The sequence below is a fragment of the Pangasianodon hypophthalmus genome, chromosome 8 (genome assembly GCF_027358585.1).
Source record: "Pangasianodon hypophthalmus isolate fPanHyp1 chromosome 8, fPanHyp1.pri, whole genome shotgun sequence".
NCBI classification, from domain to species: domain Eukaryota; kingdom Metazoa; phylum Chordata; class Actinopteri; order Siluriformes; family Pangasiidae; genus Pangasianodon; species Pangasianodon hypophthalmus.
In genome coordinates, this window is record NC_069717.1 from 12,748,462 (window position 1) to 12,766,908 (window position 18,447).

The 18,447-nt window shown below is 39.9% G+C and overlaps 2 protein-coding genes across 3 annotated transcripts; one reads left to right on the top strand and one right to left on the bottom strand.

Moving 5' to 3' along the window:
• Positions 1 to 7,348: 7,348 nt before the first annotated feature.
• LOC113534124 (properdin) lies at positions 7,349 to 13,721 on the top strand. 2 transcript variants are annotated; one of them, XM_026926859.3, is made up of 10 exons: positions 7,349 to 7,487; positions 7,580 to 7,676; positions 7,801 to 7,945; positions 8,690 to 8,856; positions 9,495 to 9,665; positions 11,252 to 11,446; positions 11,564 to 11,737; positions 11,946 to 12,137; positions 12,724 to 12,856; positions 13,160 to 13,721. In XM_026926859.3, exons 2-10 carry the CDS (start codon positions 7,616 to 7,618, stop codon positions 13,260 to 13,262), a joined length of 1,341 nt encoding a protein of 446 aa, XP_026782660.1. In that variant the 5' UTR covers positions 7,349 to 7,487; positions 7,580 to 7,615; the 3' UTR covers positions 13,263 to 13,721. The 2 variants fall into 2 exon arrangements, with proteins under 2 accessions (XP_026782660.1, XP_026782576.1); XM_026926775.3 differs by having other exon boundaries at positions 7,434 to 7,676.
• Positions 13,722 to 13,857: 136 nt separating this feature from the next.
• On the bottom strand, positions 13,858 to 18,398 carry LOC113533231 (uncharacterized). Its single transcript, XM_034310853.2, has 4 exons — positions 17,376 to 18,398; positions 16,233 to 17,274; positions 15,997 to 16,144; positions 13,858 to 15,900 (listed from the first exon to the last, which is right to left on the bottom strand). Exons 1-4 carry the CDS (start codon positions 18,371 to 18,373, stop codon positions 14,831 to 14,833), a joined length of 3,258 nt encoding a protein of 1,085 aa, XP_034166744.2. The 5' UTR covers positions 18,374 to 18,398; the 3' UTR covers positions 13,858 to 14,830.
• Between the last annotated feature and the right edge of the window lie 49 nt (positions 18,399 to 18,447).

Below are 18,447 nucleotides of genomic sequence, written 5' to 3' on the forward strand. Positions count from 1 at the left end.
TATGACAACAAGTTTTGGGATGCATCCCAGGTCACAGGCGAAGGGCGTTCTACAGGGTTAACATCGCCCCTCCCGATGACATGAATGTGAAAGTAATCTCCAAACACATTACCAGTCAGTCCAAAGTTGGTTGGTTTATTTGGACTGTGATTAGGAGAGGGGAAAATAGAACACTAATCTTCGGCTAACCCTCCAGGTTTCCCTCTCAATCGGAAGCAGCGCCAGACCAGTAGGAACTCGGCAAGAAGGCTCCAGGGAACAACTGCTATATAATGACGATTATGTAAATTCTACATTATACAGTCACTTCATGAATTTCTTGAACACATAAAGGTATCCCTGGAGGTTATCCAGTGCTCGTAGAACTGTAGTTACATACATAACTAGCAATCTTTTCTCTATAACCTACCTATAACCTAACTTTTCTCTATATTCTACTTTTTAATAACCCACTTTGAGTGTCTGTTGCCAAAAACAATAATTATTTTACGTTCCATTCTCCATATAATTATGTTATTTGTAGTAGTAGTAAGACAATAAAATATAAAGGCTTTTAAATTTCCTTTCAGTTGTGTTTATGTCGAAATTTTGTTTATGTCGTAATGTCAAAAAAATTTCTGTAGCAAACCAAAGAAACTACCAAACAGACTACTTCCCCTTTTGGACACTGACTCGCTTGTTTACTTGAACGGTTAAAAATGGAAAACGTCTAAATTTTAGATAAGCTTGCTTGTGGAACTCTCTGTTCTACATCGCACTCATAGAAAAGAGGGTTCTTCAAGGGCTCCTTGAAGCTCCATAGCTTCATAAACAGGGCTCTACTTTAAAGGTGCACTTTGGGAGTGGGATCTCACAAAAAGAAGTCACAACTGGCAGATGTTATGCTCATGTGTTAGGAGCAGGAATTCAGATATGAAGCTTGTGAGACAAAGCAGGGTCATGTAAATTAACATAGGAGAGTACTGGGTGCTCGTGCAGTGCTGCATGATACATTTACTGGATTCATCCATGCATCTTGACAAAATTCTTTAACCTGTTTACAGTGGCAGTGATTTAAATTACAAATTTGTTTATATTTTGGGTAAAAGAACCAACTAAATATGTTAGAAAATAATATGGGCAGGTAAAAACAAAAATAAAACAAAAAAATAACTTATGTTTGTGATTAAATGAAAGAAAAGACTTTCTTCTGCCACACCTTTCAAATAGTTTGTTGGAATGTAAGTAGTGTCTAATTGTAGATCTGGAGACTTGATGACCACCAAAATGCTACTATCTTTCTGCAGTTCTCAGACTGTGATCCTTGGAGATATGCCATGGATATTTTGTCTTGGATTGCTTTAGAGCTCCTAAACTTGTAAAAGCTGTAAAAGAGAAATGGAAACATGCTTCAGTTACCATTCAGTTACAATTTTGTTTATACAAATTTATAGTCAATAATTGTAATATGTGGTTCTGTTAAAAATCTTTGAATTCTTTTTTATTTTCTTGGAATAAATAATTTCAGTTACAATTTTCTCATATTTTCAGTTTTATGTTAAGTTATTTAACCACAAAGACATTTTTCATAACCTTTTTACCCATCTTTACCAATGGTGCCAATAATTATGTAGCTGACTGTAAATTTGGTAACATTTCCTAGAACAGTGGTTCTCAACATTTTTTCAGCCCCCTAGCATATTCTGCCTGAACCTCATGGACCTCCCACCCCACAACACATAACATGTACAGCCCCAAAAAGTATTGGAATGCCAAGGCCAAATCTGTTGTTTTTGCTATACAGTGAAGACATTTGGGTTTGAGATCAAAAAATGAATATGAGACAATAGGTCAAAATTTCAGCTTTCATTTTCTGATATTTACATCTAGTTGTGTTAAACCGAAAGTATTGGAACAGATAGTTTTAAAAACAAATAACACTTAATATTTGGTTGCATATCCCTTGCTTGTAATAACTGTATCAAGATGTAATTGAACTGAATAGTAACTGATTTTTCCATGTTTCCATTTCTCTTTTACTTTTTCAAGTTTAGGAACTCTAAAGCAATCCATGACAAAATTTCCATGGCAAAAATTTTTCCAAGGATCACAGTCTGAGAACTGCAGAAAGATGGTAGCATTTTACGGATCACCAAGTCTCCAGATCTACAATTAGACACTACATCTGGCTGCCCTATCCTCTGCTTATGCTTTCTCTCACACTCCACGAGAAGATGGCAGTGGTGGAGGTACAGGTCTGCTGTTGTCTCGGAGATGGTGCTTCACACCTCTCTCACTGTCTCATCTCAACATCTCATCCTTTGAATTCCATGTAGTTACAGTTACCTCAATCAACCTTCTCATCATTGTCATATACCATGCTCCTGGTCCCCTAGGGGCCTTCCTTGAAGAAATGGACATGCTTCTCAGTCTTTTCCCTATCGTCAGCACCCCTCGTACTGTCCTTGGAGACTTCAATCTCCCCTTTGACAAGCTCCAGCTGTCTTGCCTTCTCCCTCTTATACATTCCTCCTCCTTGACATTCAACAGCTGCTGTCCCACACACAAGGAAAGAAATGCCCTGGACCTTGTCTTCAGCCGCCCCCTCCAGGTACAGACATCAATGCTACCCCCTCCACATCTCTGATCATCACTTGGTAACCTTCACCTTCCCTCTCCTGCCTAAAACCAACTATCAATACTTCTCTCCCACTCATCAAAACCTTCACTCTATGTCCCTTCCTCCATAGCCTCCTGCACCCTATCATCCCTTCCAAACCCTGACTCTTTTTTCTCCATACCATTGGAGTTAATCACAGACACTTTCTTCTCCTCACTCTCCTCATCCATGGACCTCCACTGCCCTCTATCTTTTAAAGCCAGAAACATTTCCTGCCATGTTCCTTGGCTATCTGATGTGTTACACAGCAATCGGAAAGAAATAAGAACAGCAGAGAGATAGTGGAAGAAACCAAAACTTGATGCAGATCTTGCCTCTTACCGTGCTCTCCGGGCCAAATTCTCATCTGAAGTGACTTCTGCTGAAATGCCTTCTACAAAGCAGGAAACTTCTGCACAAGATCCAAATAAGCTCCACAACATCTTTTCTACTCAACCCACCGGCTCCTCCTGCTCCGTCATCCCTGACTGCTGAAGACTTTGCCACCTTTTATGATGAGAAGATTGAAAAAATCTGCCAGAACTTCACTTCTACCCCAAATCCTACACTTCACACTGAGGATTCCCCTTCTCCTTCGCTGGCACATTTTTCTAAACTAGCAACAGAAGAGATCCGGCAAGTCATCTTGTCCTGCAATCCTACCACCTGCTCATTGGATCCAATCCCTTTCACAATGCTCCAGACCATCTCTCAAGACCTCCTCCCCTTCATCACCACTATCATCAATGGCTCCATTACATCTGGTCATGTACCAACTGCATTCAAGAGAGCAAAGGTTATTCCCATCCTGAAGAAACCCACTCTGGATCCCTCTGACATCAGCAACTACCGACGGGTATAATTTCTCTCTTTTCTTTCTAAAATCCTCAAACAAACTGTCTACAATCAACTGTCTATCTCTCACAGAACAACCTCCAAGATCCTAAACAGTCTGGCTTCAAAGTGGTACATTCCACAGAGACTGCCCTTTTGGCCGTCACTAAGAAGCTACATGCTGCTAGATGAGCCAAACTATCATCAGTCCTCATCTTCCTCGACCTTTCAGCAGCATTTGACACAGTCAACCACAAGACTTTCTTGTCCACCCTCATGAGTCTTGGAATTCGTGGTGCAGCATGGCAATGGTTTGCTTCCTACCTCAAAGGTCGGTCATATCAGGTGACATGGAGGGGATCCACGTCTGCTCCCCGCAGACTCTCCACTGGTGTCCTACAAGGCTCAGTACTTCTACCTCTTCTGTTTTCCCTCTATAGTCAATCTCTTGGTGTGGTCATATCATCACATATGTTTTCATACCACTGCTATGCAGATGACACTCAACTCATCCTCTCCTTCCCTCCCTCAGACACTCATGTTTCTGCTCAGATCTCCGCCTGTTTGGCAGACATCTCATCATGGATGACAGCTCATCAGCTGAAACAAAAACTGAACTGCTGTCCATCCCAGGTGACTCATCCCTATGTCAGGATCTTGCTATCTCCCTGGACAACTCTCTGATCTCACCTTTGGTTACTGTACGCAACCTTGGGGTAACCATGGACAATCAACTGTCCTTTTTCTCTCACATTGCTAAACTGACACGCTCATGTCAATTTCTCCTTTATAACATCAGAAGGATTCGTCCATTTCTTTCCACACAAGCCACTCAGGTACTTGTTCAGTCCCTTGTCATTTTGAGACTGGACTACTGAAAATCTCTTCTGGCAGGTCTGCCTCTGAGTCCCATTCGTCCTCTGCAACTGATTCAGAATGCATCTGCCTGACTGATTTTCAACCTTCCTAAGTTCTCCCACACCACCCCATTGCTACGATCCCTCCACTGGCTTCCTGTAGCTGCCTGCATCAGATTTAAGACACTGATGCTTACCTACAAAGCCAAAAATGGTCCACCAAGGGTGTCTGCCATAAATTTAAAGGTAAGCTGGCGACCACCTGACATCACCAAATTGTTGCATTCTTCTTTTGTAGTGTTGGCAGTGTGATTTGGGTCACTATCTTGCTGCATGATGAAGTTCCTCTCAATTAGATTGGATGCATTTCTCTGTAAATGGGCAGACAGAATTTTTCTGTAGACTTCTGAATTCATTCTGTTGCAACCATCATGAGTTACATCATCAATAAAGACTAGTGAGTCCATTCCACAAGCAGCCATGCAAGCCAAGCAAAGCTCGTATGTTTTGGATCATGAGCAGATCAATTTGTTCTCCACACTTTGGCCTTTCCATCACTTTGGTAAAAGTTAATCGTGGTTTCAGAGCTTTTGTGGATCATCTCTGTATTTCTTTGGAAATTCCAATCTGGCCTTCTGATTTTTACTGCTGATGAGTGGCTTGCATCTTGTGGTATGGCCTCTATATTTCTGTTCTCAAAGTCTTCTTCGAATAATGGATTGTGATACCTTCACCCCTGCCCTTTGGAGGTTGTTGGTGATGTCACTGACTGTTGTTTTGGAGTTTTTCTTCACAGCTCTTCTGTCATCAAATGTTGTCATTTTCTTTGTCAGACCTGTTCCATGCGGGATGTTAGTACACCAAAAATGAAGGCAGAGTGAGGGGCCTTGAATGTGACTATATTAAGACTAAGAAAGAAGAACGTATAAACAACAAAGGAATCCATCACAGACTGAAGTATTTATAAAAGTCTTTTCCATTGCTTCAACCACTTTACTTCAATAATTATTTTACACTGCATTCTCCATATATAGTATATGATCAAAAGTTTGTTACACCTGAGCATCATACTCATATGTGCTTTTTGAACATCCTATTCCAGATTTAGTCCCTCCTTTGCTGTTATAATAACCTCCACTCTTCTGGGAAGGCTTTCCACTAGATTTTGGAGTGTGCCTGTGGGGATTTTCCCATTCAGCCACAAGAGCATTAGTGAGTGGGTACTGATGTTGGGCAAAGAGGCCTGGGGCACAGTCAGTGTTCCAGTTCATCTCAAAGATGTTCAGTGGGGTTGAGGTCAGGGGTTTGTGCAGGCCAGTAGAATGTTCTTCCACTCCAGCCTTGGCAAACTGTGTTTATGGACCTCACTTTGTTCACAGGGGCACTGTCATGCTAGAACTGTTTGGGGCTCCATAGTTCCAGTAAATATGGGTGTGATGGTCAGGTGATCACAAATATTTGGCCATATTACTGTATTTATGTTATTTGTAATAGTAAAACAATGGGTTGGGTTTATGTCAAATTTTTGTTTTTTTCATAATGATGACAAGACACTGTTAATCAGACAAGCCTACTTCCCCTTTTGGACACTGACTTGCTTGTTGAGTTGACTGTTTAAAAGTTGAAAACATCTAAACTTTAGATAACCCTGCTTGTGGAACTTTTTGTTCTACATCACACCCACTCTTAGAAAAAAGGGCTCTTCAAGGGCTCCTTAGGTAGTTAAAGCACCATAGCTCGGGTTCTACTTGAAAAGTGTGCATTGGGACTGGGAGCCCACAAAAAAAATATCACACTGGGAAGATTTTACGTTCATGCATGTAGAAGCAGGAATTCAGATTTGAAGCTTGTGGGGCAAAGCAGGGCTATGTAAATTAATATAGGAACGTACTGGGTACTTGTGCATATGATGCATTTACTGGATTCATCCTGAGTAACTTCTTTAACCTGATTAGGGTCATGGTTTAAATAACAAATGTGTTTATATATTTTGAGAAATAGAATCAATTAAATATATTAGAAACAAATAATGTAGGCAGGTAAAAAAAAAAAATAATAACTATGGGAGTGGAAGAGATTGGTCAAACTTTCTGAGCGAGTAGGCAGGCTTGGTCAAATTTTCTATGGGAATAGGTGTGAGCGAGATTTTAAAAAAATTCTCTACTTAGAACCCTCTATGATAAGAAAACAACCAGTTCTATGTAGAATCTATCTAGGAAAAAGAATCTATGTAGGAAAAAAGGATGAACCATTAAGAAATCTAATTTATCCTTTTTGTCTAAACTGAATCTGTTTTGAATCTTTTTGGAGAGCTAATATTTGTGTGAAGAATAGAAAGATTTAAAATAGTGCCAATGAAATCAGGCTTTTCAGGCACACATGGCTGTTTATATTTTCGTCCCACAGCAGGAGAAAAAGGTGCTTAAACAAGATTAAATGCTGTACATAAGCCAAAGCAAACATGAACCTTTTCAGCTGATACATTATTGATCAGTCTAAAGTTCTAAGTGCACAACTTGCCTGGGATATTTTAAAGCAACAGTTTAACAGTCTGCAAACCTAATAGTCAAAATTTTAATCCACAATGAACTTTCCAAATGTCTGCATGGTCTATGAAACATTTCAGGATAAAAATTGCTATACACAAAGATATATTAAATTTATCTAAATACAACAGTTAAGCTATGGTCATATGCTGGCACCACAACAACAAGTGAGGTCACTGGCCGTATTTCTGTTACGGGAAGAGAGAACAGAAATCATTTCCAGTAAAGTAACTAACAGCTACATTGCTTTCTTATATCTACAAAGCTGAAATAATCAAACACAACAATTGACAAACATTCTGAACAAGGAAAAAGCATTAACTGACAAAATATATTATACACAATCATAGTCCTTTCAGTTACCCCGCAATAAAAATTAACTAATATAAAAAAAAAACCACACACTGTTAGTAAAAAAAAAAAAAAAAAAAAAATTCTGATGACTTGCACCTTTCCAAATAAGGAATATTTTGGTTCCTCACGTACTCAGTAGGTTATTGTTGTGAACTTTCTCATTGGTCATTGGGAAAGAGTAGAGTGTGAGACCAGCCTCAAAGCAAGTGCTAAAAAGAAAAAGCAGAGACTAATCAAATACATTAGCCAACAGCTTAGGTTAGTAACGTATCTGAAACCTTTTTGTGTGCATTAGAATTATTTTGTCAGTCTGATGGGAGTTACTTTTCTTTTTTTACCATATACTCTAGGTTTTGAAATTTAGATCTCTACATGGGAAGCCAATAATGAGGACAACAATGCATATTATAGCACTCCTTGTGCTTGTTCTTCATGTCCAGCAAACAGGTTTGAATATAATATAATATAATATAATATAATATAATATAACAACAAAGTGTAATCTAAATTGCTGTTTGTTTTACTCTGACAAATATAAAACAATGGTTTTTTTTTTTGGGTTTTTTTCCAGTCCCCCAGATGGTGCAGTGTTATGCCGCTTTTCGCCCAACAGATGGAACGTGCAGTAATATTTTGGGGCAAGTGCCACTTGATGATTGTTGCATGAACCCTGCATATGGCTATCAGGATAAAGGAAGTGATTGCAAGTCTTGTAGGTAAGTTATGTCCTAATTACTGCCATTGTCCTGTAGTCCTTTATGTACACTGGACCTTGCAAGTGACTAACTGTTCCTACAAACCTTTTAAGAAAGGCATTAATTCTGTTATGATTACTAAACATTTTAATTTGGCTGTGTTACATTATAAAACACACAACATTTCATGTGGACCACTCATTAAAACTTAAGGTTTTCTAAACGTTTATTTAAAATCTGTGAGATCTGTTCACTGACCTGTAATTTCATCCATATTATAAAATCAGAGAAATTACATTAAATTTACAGCACTGTATTGTGGATCAAAGTTAGACAGTAGTGTGGGAGATTTATTACAAACACAAGGCAGAAAGTGAATAAGAGTTACCAGTGTGAAATGAGACTACATATAAACTAGGAACTAGAGATCTCCGAAATTACTTAAATACAAGAAATGACTAGGGAAATGACCAAACTAGGTGGTACAATTCATTGTTGGTACCAGAAGGCTGGGACAGAAATAACTTGACATCATAATTTTCACTGAAATTAATATAATTTCACATTTACATTTCCAGGAAACATTTCTCAAAAAAGGAAATTTTCCTGTATTTTATTAGCAGTCTGCAATTTACTGACTCCTATACAAGACCAACAATATAATCTAAGACATTAGCAAAAAAAAAAAAAGAATCCTTGTAAATACCCCTGAATTTTTTATTTTTTTTTTATGCGTGTTTAATGTTGCTAAATGTTTGCTCACAGGTATGCTTCATGGACCACGTGGTCCTCCTGGAGTGCATGCTCAGTGACTTGTACTGAGGGAGTGAGGCAGAGACGACGTGCCTGTTACGGCTTAGGGAGGTGCCATGACCCTCAGCTTGTAGGAAGGATACAAACTGAACCTTGTGAAGACATCAGCTGCTGTCCGAGTATGAAAATGGACAGAAGGATACAGTAGAAAGCTACACTATATGACCAAAAATTTGTGGACACCTGACCATAACACTCATATGTGCTTGTTGAAAATCCCATTCGAGATTTAGTCCTCCTTTATGGTTATAATAACCTCCACTCTTCTGGGAAGACTTTCCACTAGATTTTGGAGCGTGGCTGTGGGGATTTGCTCATTCAGCCACAAGAGCATTAGTGAGGTCAGGCACCGGCCTGGGGCTCAGTCAGCGGTCCAGTTCATCCCAAAGGTGTTCAGTGGGGTTGAGGTCAGGGCTCTTTGCAGGTCACTTGAGTTCTTCTACTCCAGCTTTGGCAAACTATTTCTTTATAGACCTTGCACTGTGCACAGGGGCAATGTCATGCTGGAACAGGTTTGGGCCGCTTAGTTCCAGTGAAGAGAAATTGTAATGTTACAGCATAAATAGATATCTTATACAGTTTTGTGCTTTCAACTTTGTGGCAACAGTTTGAGGAAGAACCACATATAGGTGTGATGGTCAGGAGTCCACAATATTTTAACCATATAGTGTATATATATATATAGTACATATAGTATATAACTTTTTTAACAACAAACATAAGTGTGGCAGTTTTTAATAACTGGATTTTATTTTAGAAAATGGAGGATGGTCTGAGTGGAGTGGATGGCATCCATGCTCAGTTACATGTGAAAGAGGAGTCAAAAAGAGGAAGAGGACCTGCTCTAACCCCCCTCCCGTATGCGGTGGTATTTGCCAAGGCAACAACGAGGAAGTCACAGATTGTGACACAGGGATTGTCTGCCCAAGTATTATAACCTTTTTTCTCAGTATTGAATGACAAACATTTTAATCATGTAAAGAATAAAACACAACAGGGCATGCTGTTAGAGAAAAGTAATCAATGACAGGATTGATTATTTTCTAATAACAGTATGTACTGGAGTGCTTTACTCCTCTTATACCTCAGCAGTTGGTCAGTGATTGCAATTATTTATTTAATAACAAAAAACACATAATACTATTTAATTGTATATAATTACATTTAATTTTGTGGAATATCTGCAAAACAAGGTAATTCCTGTCGTCACTTACACCAGGGGTGCCCAAAGTCTGGCCCCAGGGTCAAATGCGGCCTGTGGACAGATTTTAATTGGCCCGCGGCTTCTCTCTCAGTATGTATCTTAGGTGGCCCACCTTTGGAGTTAATTTTGTGCCAAAATAAAATATCAAAATAAAATATCAAAATAAAATATCAAAATTTCAAATAAAAATAATAAAACCCACAAGCAAAATATTAATGATCAAAATGTAGAATTTTTTTTGCAAATGCAAGTAATGAGAATCGAATCAAAATTAATTTTCCAAAAAGATTACTTGTGATTCACACTCTCGTTTAGCTTTAATTTTTTTCCAGCCGCGGATTTTTCTGATGCATTTTTTTTTTCTTTTTGCTTCTGACTTTCAGCACAGTTTTTTTTTTTTACGGGGGGTGGCTTTTAGAAGAAAGCGTTCACCTTAAATCTCTATTGGTCAGTTGCTGTTGGAGTGGGAGGGGCTCTGAAAGTTAGTTATCTTACGAGCTCGCGCCTGTAGATGGCGCCATGAAGAGCACTAATATCATATAATTTCTTACACCACGATCTCCTCATTCCCAAAACATCGTAAAACTGACAATTTCATATGATAATAAATGTAATGTATTGTACAATTAAATTCACTATATTAGAGCTGTAAAATAATATTTTGGTGACCGATCCTCAGGTATTTTGATGTGGTCTAATCTGGCCCCCTTTGAAAAACCTTTGGTTACCCCTGACTTACACTATAACAGCTATAAACTGTTGTTTCCCACCAGCCTCTCATTGTTTCTCTAAGTTAAAAATGCAAAATAATATGCAGCTTGCCATATTACTGATTTTCCCACTATGAAAAAAAATTATTACAGTATTTCCTTTGTTTCAAAGTTCTGACAGCAAGGCTTCTTCCATTAATGTTAAAAATCAACTCCAAGCTTTACCATATCAGTGTACTGTATGTACATTTTTATTCGTTAAATAGCATGTGTTTTTTCTTCTTTCATGTTTGTTTAGTATTAGTTGCTCCAGAAATGTTAATGCATTGGAATGAGTCTATTAATACAAAACTGTGATTTAATTTGCAGCTGGTACCTGAGCTGTACTGTTATAGAAGAACAATCAACACCTTCTGACCAATCAGATTAGAAAATTCAGTTTGACTGGTCAGAAGGTGTCAACTGCTTTTATTTAACCACCATGCTGCCATGTTTTTTAATTAACCATCATGCTACATCAGTAGCACTGTGACATTACACAGATTCTATGCCTTTATTTTATGTTAAACTTACATATATTTTACTGTGTTTCATCCCTAGCTCATGGCGGCTGGTCTGCATGGGGTAACTGGGGTGCCTGTGCAGGGACATGTGAAGTACAGGGGTTTTCTCCACCTCAACAGCAGAGACACAGGACGTGTACAAACCCTCCGCCATCTCTTGTACCACGTGGCAATAATTGCCCAGGCTCAAGCACAGACACTCAACCCTGCACAGGACTGCCTTTTTGTCCAGGTGACACATGTGTCAGGAGATTATCTTATACGTCTATTATTTCAGCCCATGAAAGATTTATTACTTCAACAGAGAAATAACTGTGATGGTGTTAACAGAGGAAATATGTCTCCACAGTTAATGGAAACTGGGGGGCATGGTCGGCGGTCTCTGATTGCTCTGTGACATGTGGAGTGGGACAACAGGTAAAGCAACGTAAATGTGATAATCCTGCACCCAAATATGGAGGCCATGGCTGCCTAGGAGAAAACACCAAAACACTTCTCTGCACTGTTCCGAAAAACTGCCCAGGTGAAACACATTTATGAGAACATTTGTTTTCCATTTAGTTTTATTATATATGTAACATAATGTAGTATAAGTATATACTATGACCATAATAGTTTATTGTTAACTAAGAATATACTTATAACAATATGCTCTTTAAAAACATTAAAATGTAGCAAACTCCCTGCAAAGTCCCTAACTTTGAACAAGAAAAATGTTTCCTTTCCTTCAGCGGATGGTCACTGGAATGAGTGGTCTGAATGGTCTCGCTGTGATTCACCAAACCAAAGGACAATTACATGCAAGAATAGATTGGGGAGGCGAAGGCGACTGAGAGAGTGTTTAGGCAGGGAATATGAAGGAGCTTTCTGTGATGGAGATGGTGTAGAGTTCGACCGCTGCTATGACATTCAAGGCTGTAAAGGTGAGTACCTGATCAACAAGCACAGTTACTGGTTGTGACTAGTGCAGCAGTTATGTTGAACAACGTCTGTACTGTCTTTTTTGTCTTAAGTCGGACGTTATCACTTTTCTATATCTAGTTCACAATGTGAATATTTTCACTCCTTAAGGTCCAAGAAAAGTAGCCTATTACTAACTTCCTGAATTAGGATAATATATGTGACAAGCTTCAGTCTGGTTACAGAACAGGTCACAGTACTCAATATTTGTTCTGCAAGATGATTCCAGTCCTAATACTAAAGCTAGTTGAATTACCAAAAAGAGATGTTCTTGAGGAAATTCAGGGGTCTTTATTTAAAGCCATATTATTAGCCCCAAATATCAATTCATTTAGAAGAATATCAACAGGAATGTGAAGGACAAAAATTTGCTTTTTTAAAAAAATATTTTATTCACACATTGCATTTTAGTGCTTTGTCTTGTGCATATGTGCATATATTACTCATTGATTATTATTATTATTATTATTATTATTATTATTATTATTATTATTTTATCTTTTTTGTACTGTATTTACTTGCTCCCTGACTGTTTTACAAATTAACTAGCTGGGCCTGGTCAACAAATACCAAGAGCCCTATGGTCAGAATGGTCTGGATGGAGTTACTGTAAACCTGACTGTGGAGAACTTTCAACGCAGACAAGGAAGCGGGTGTGTATACCTGACATCTCAGAGTACAGGTAAAGTAAAACTGCTTAAATTAATTTTTTTTTTATTATTACTTATTATTATTTTACTGCTGTTTTGCATAATAAATACTTTTGTGACTGTTCATTCTTTAAGTATTTGTTCTTTACTGACTTTTAATTAGTACTGTACTATATTCATGTGACCTCAAGAGATATGCAACTTTGGGCAACATGAAAACCAAATAATGCATTGTGTTTTAAATCTTGATGTTCTTTTTGTATGAACATACAGTGCTCTTTTATTTGGTTTTATTATTTATGATTTTAAGCTAGCTTTTTCCCCCTCTCACACAGTGAGCCCCTTATAGAGATTTTCTCAGGGATCCCAGATATTACCTGTCCACCCTTGGACAAAACAGAAGAGACCAGACCATGTCTAAATCTTCCACCGTGTTAGATCAGGTATATGGTCATCAGGTGCACTCAGAAATGGAAAATGAAGTGTTAAAAGAAGTTTTATCTACAATGTTTCTAAGCTTTTCTTTCTGTGATGCCTGTATGTGCAAGCTTTCTGCTATTCAGTCTATTTCCTAAAACACACCTACCACTGAACGCACTGCATTTGAGGGAGATATAGTAATTGTATTCCCATCTGAAATACATTGGTAACATTTCTAACGATGTGTTTTCATTTCACTTTATGGTAGGACTGCAAATTAAATCTTAGAATCTTACTAATAAACGTTTCTTTTAAAATAAAATTATGCATACCATTATATAGCATATCATGTACTAATATAGGCCCAATAAGTATATTATATATACTTGCCTGATTTTTTTGTCTCTTTTTGCTTGTATTTACTGTACGTTTCCCTTTTTTGCATTATATTAATAAAACGCACTTTGTATCTTTGAAGGCTGGAAAACCTTATTTAAAAAATTCTGACAGAATCTAGTGGTCTGTGCTGGATTTACGTGATGTTTCATATGACTATATATCGCCATAGTTTCCAACCGTTTCCGTAGTGTAGTGGTTATCACGTTCGCCTCACACGCGAAGGCCAGTCGCACGTAGGTGTAGCGCGCTGGGTAGCCAATAGAAAACGAGAAAAATCCAGGAGGCGGGCTGGACAAACCTCCCCATAAAAACAGCGGTTCGAATCCCACCTTAGCCAAAAAGTGATTTTCACTTCTTTTTAATGTAGAGTCCCTAAAATATGATAAACATATTAAAATAATATGAAGTACAAAAATAAGTCATTTGCTAAGAGTTTTCTTTGTGTAAGGTGTGCAAAATGTAAAAATGATCATTAATAAACAATTATCGATGGGGACATCGTCATTAGTAAATGTTTCAATTCAATTCAATTCATTTTTATTTGTATAGCGCTTTTTACAAAGGTCATTGTCTCAAAGCAGCTTTACACAAACAAAAGTAAAGTGAAGTGTGTGTGTGTGCCGTCTCTGATGAGCAAGCAGGGCGACGGTGGCAAGGAAAAACTCCCTGAGATGGTGATAGGAAGAAACCTTGAGAGGAACCAGGCTCAACAGAGAACCCATCCTCATATGGGTTTCAGATATTTAGATATTTATATTAAAAATGAAAACACCATACAACATTTTAATGTTTTGATCATGTTTTAGTATATTTTATTGTATTGTATGTTACATAGTTATAATATGTAACCTTTTTAAAGAGGCATTTTCAACATTTACTATTTTTATACACTTTCAATGTGTAAAATTATCTGTTAAAGGAGAATGAAATTCACAGTTTGTCAAAATTAAAATAACTATCTAAAGAATATATACATAGTGTGTTATAGTAAGGTGTTGAAAATGTATTGTAAATAAGGACTAAGAGTTTTTAAAAAATGTACAAATACAAGCAATATAAAACACATTTATAAATACACAAGACAAATAACTTATGATGTCTATACACAATTCCACAATGGTCAAGAGAGAGAGAAAGAGAGAGCACAGAACATGCACAGACCTTAAATGCTGTGTTTCACAACAAAGTTATTTTTTCTTTTCAACAATCCACCTCTGCCTCTCAGCCTCATAGAACGGGGACTGCTGAAACTCTGTCCATGTCATCTGTGCATTCGTTCCCTGCGCCTGATACAGGGAGAGCACTTTAGCAGGACAGTAAATGTATTTGCCTGCCACTCCAGGGAAACCAGTGTGGATATGAGGACTATTTGGACCTTGTTTTAGCGGCTGGTGGCAGAACCTGCACAGACGACCAGAAGGATGCTCCACTAATGATTTCCTCTTGCCTCTCTCTTCAATCACCCTCTTCCTCTCTGCCCCCCTCTGCTTAGAGGCCTCCAGCTCCCGCTGAAAGAAGGGAGTGTCTGCAAAATCTTCAAATGGCATCCGGGGGTTGGTCAGGCCCTCAGCAGAGTATGTGTCAAAGACTTTCTTGGAGCAGTAGAAGTATTTCACTTCACCAGCCTGATAAAAGAAATGCACAGAGGAGCCATCACCCAGGTAACGAGACTTTGGCTGACCACAAGCTAAACAGGATCTAATTTGGGCTTTTTTTTGTGTCTGCTGTTGTTGCTGCAGTGCTGCCTGGTGCTTCTCTAGGATGTCTTTAACCATCTTCTCAACTGCTGCCTGGGTCAGAGGAACGTCTTCAGGAACACTCTTTGCAGGTGGATTGAACGGAGCAGGTGGCAGTACTGTCACTGGGACACTGATGGTTTCGCTGCCTGAGTGAAGACGCTTCCATAACTGTTGTGTCTCTAGGAGCTTTTCTGGGCTGGTGTTGAGAGAGGCATTTGTGTTTTTTTTTTTAGCAAGGTATTTTATGTACCTGTTTATGTGCTGTTTCGTGGTTGAGTGCAGAAGGCTGTTGGGGTCAGTGCAGGCACTCTGTACCATAGCAGCATAATCAGCATCCACCCTTTTAAGGAGATCCTTGCTCCCATGGTGCTTGGCCAGGAGACCATCGATGGCATTTCTCATTGGGTCCGTCCATCTGTTGTGGTCCAAGACAAAGACTCGACCACCTGTCTTAATGGGTCCAGTGCGAGCTGCACGGGGAGAAGCAGCTATAGGCAGTGGTGGTGTCCTGAGCAGTTCTAAAGGAGATTCACAAAATTACTAAAGTGTTTGTGCCTTTGTATGCATATATGAGACAGACAGGTTACACACATTAGTATTAATAATGTAACTACCTGCATCTGACAGAAATTCCTCAGACCTTTGTTCCTTTACTGTCACAGGACTTGGAGTGGAAAATCGGTGAAACGAGACAATCTGTGGGGTGGTTTCTGGCTCTGCAGCAAGAGGGGTCTCAGCAGAAGAGGAATCATCTAACCATTCCTGAAATTGAGCAAAATTAGTTATCAGTTATGAAGTCATACAAATCTTTTTCTATATTATCAAATAAAAACTAAATGTAAAGGAGTACCTTAGATGGAATTGATGACTCAAAGCCAGATGAAGACTCCTCTTCAATCTCCACATCTCCTAGGGTGGACTTCTTGCACTTATGTTTGTCAAAGTCAAGAGGCACTGGTCGGCAGCCTGGCTCCACATACTGTAGGCCAAACTTCTCCCCTGTGTCCCTGCTGGAGATGTGCAAGGCTGGATATTTGGGCTGCCCTGTCACTCTCACAGAGGCCCTGTTTAACTCCATCAGTAACACAGGGTCAAACACTGCAGGTAGGACAACCCCCGGCTGCTTCAGGTCCACCAGCCGCTGATAATTCCAGCGTGCCACCCCAGTCATTCCCTGTGCCTGGAACAGTTCAGGAGAGACACGATTGCCTGTTACCCACTGAGCTTGGTGGAAATGAAACCCCTCCTGCTGTGAGGTGCCTCTGACAGGGATCCAAATGGGCACAGCAGCTCCTTCACCCTTTACATGATTGAGCTGTAACATCCCCCCATGTCTGTAGAGGATTCCTTCCTCCACCTCAGGGTCACTCAGGCAGCCCCTAAGGATGTGTACACGCTGAATCCACCAGACCTTTAGCATTGAGGGTTTAAAAAGGAGGATGTTGTTGGGATCCTTTGCTAGATGGAAATGTTGAAGCACCTCTTCCACCCTCTGGACCAGCTCTCTGGGATGTGGAACTTTTGTCCTGCAGTGCTCTCTGATATGCTGCTTGGTGGGATTAGCAGGCTCAATACCACAGAATCTGTATGCATTTTTCAGTTTCTCCAGGTCACTCTGATCCACTACAGAGAAGGCAGCAGAGAGGAAATGGCAGAAAGAGCTATACAGAGGATGGTGTTCTGACACACACTCCCTGGTGAACCGCCGCATGCAGTGAAACAAGTCCAGCTTTACAATGATGTCCTCATTGTACTTCAGACAAGAGGCACATAAATTCCTGAGGTTCCCTGCGGTAACCTCTGCCACGATGGCTTCAGTGGTCCTCCAGGCATCCCACTGCAGGTGCTCATAAGGTGCTGGGTCCATGACTCTAAAAGCAGCACAGCAGTCCCTGAGTACATGAAAGGGAAATAAAAAATTTCAGTTAAATATATTCATTACCTTCGCTTACACTACTTGATGTGATGTGTGATGTGATGTAATGATTCATACCTGTCCACCCACTGGTACTTGGCCTTGGGGATAGCAGCAGCACTATAGCGACTGGCCAGCCCACAGTACATTGACTCTAATGACTGCTCACTCTCAGACTGCAGCATCACCCAGGACAGGATCATCCAGTTCTCATTCATCACAGCATAGGATGACATTGTACCAGATGCGAGCGTCACTTTTCTAGCAACTTTGCGTGTGTGATCAGACCTGAACACCTGTCCAAAAGTGCCTTGTAGGACCTGAGTGAGAGCTGCCTCCTGCCGCTGATATTCTTGAAGAAGGCACTCCACAAGATAGTGTGCAGTCACAGACACCCCACGCCACCCATCAGTGTCCTCATAACCCCCAAACGGTGCTGGTGTGTCATCCGTCCTCAGTGCCCCAGTGATGGTCATCTGTCCATACAGCCCTGCCTCAGCATCCCTGATGTTCTGCACGCTGAGCAGGTAGGCTAGGTGGGCTCTTTCGTACTTCAGGTGAAGCACCTCAGACAGCTGGTTGGCCATATCATTAGGTGATTTACCAGAGCGCCGCAGTTCATCCATCACTGTTTTACAGATGGCCTTCTTATGGGTGAGGAAGGCTGGCAAGACGTTACAGAACCGCTTTGGCAGCATGTCTAGCCACTGGGGTTTATCAGCGAACCAGTATTTTTTACATGCTTTACAGCTCAGTCGAGAGGAAAGGATGTAATATTGCCCGCTGGTACCAAGAATCACTCTGGGCCTTCCCACACCAGAGGAAACAACCTGAGGGTTTGGACAGCTGTAGAGACAAGGCAGGATGTAGTTGTTTCTTAGCCTTTGCATTATACTGTGCTCCGGTTTCCAGATAAAGAAGGGATGGAGCTGAAAGTATTTTGGTGATGGCAGGCCTGTGTTGGTTTCTACAAGCTCAGGCTGAGGAGGATAACGCCACAAGGAAACCATGTTCATAGGCTGTCTCACCGGTCGTGATCCTGGCCAGAGCCCCAGGGCTTCCATCTCTGTTTTCATCCAGATTTTTTGATGGCAGGAGCAGTTCCAGCGGCTAATATATTGCATGTCACTGGACACAGGGACTCCTGTCT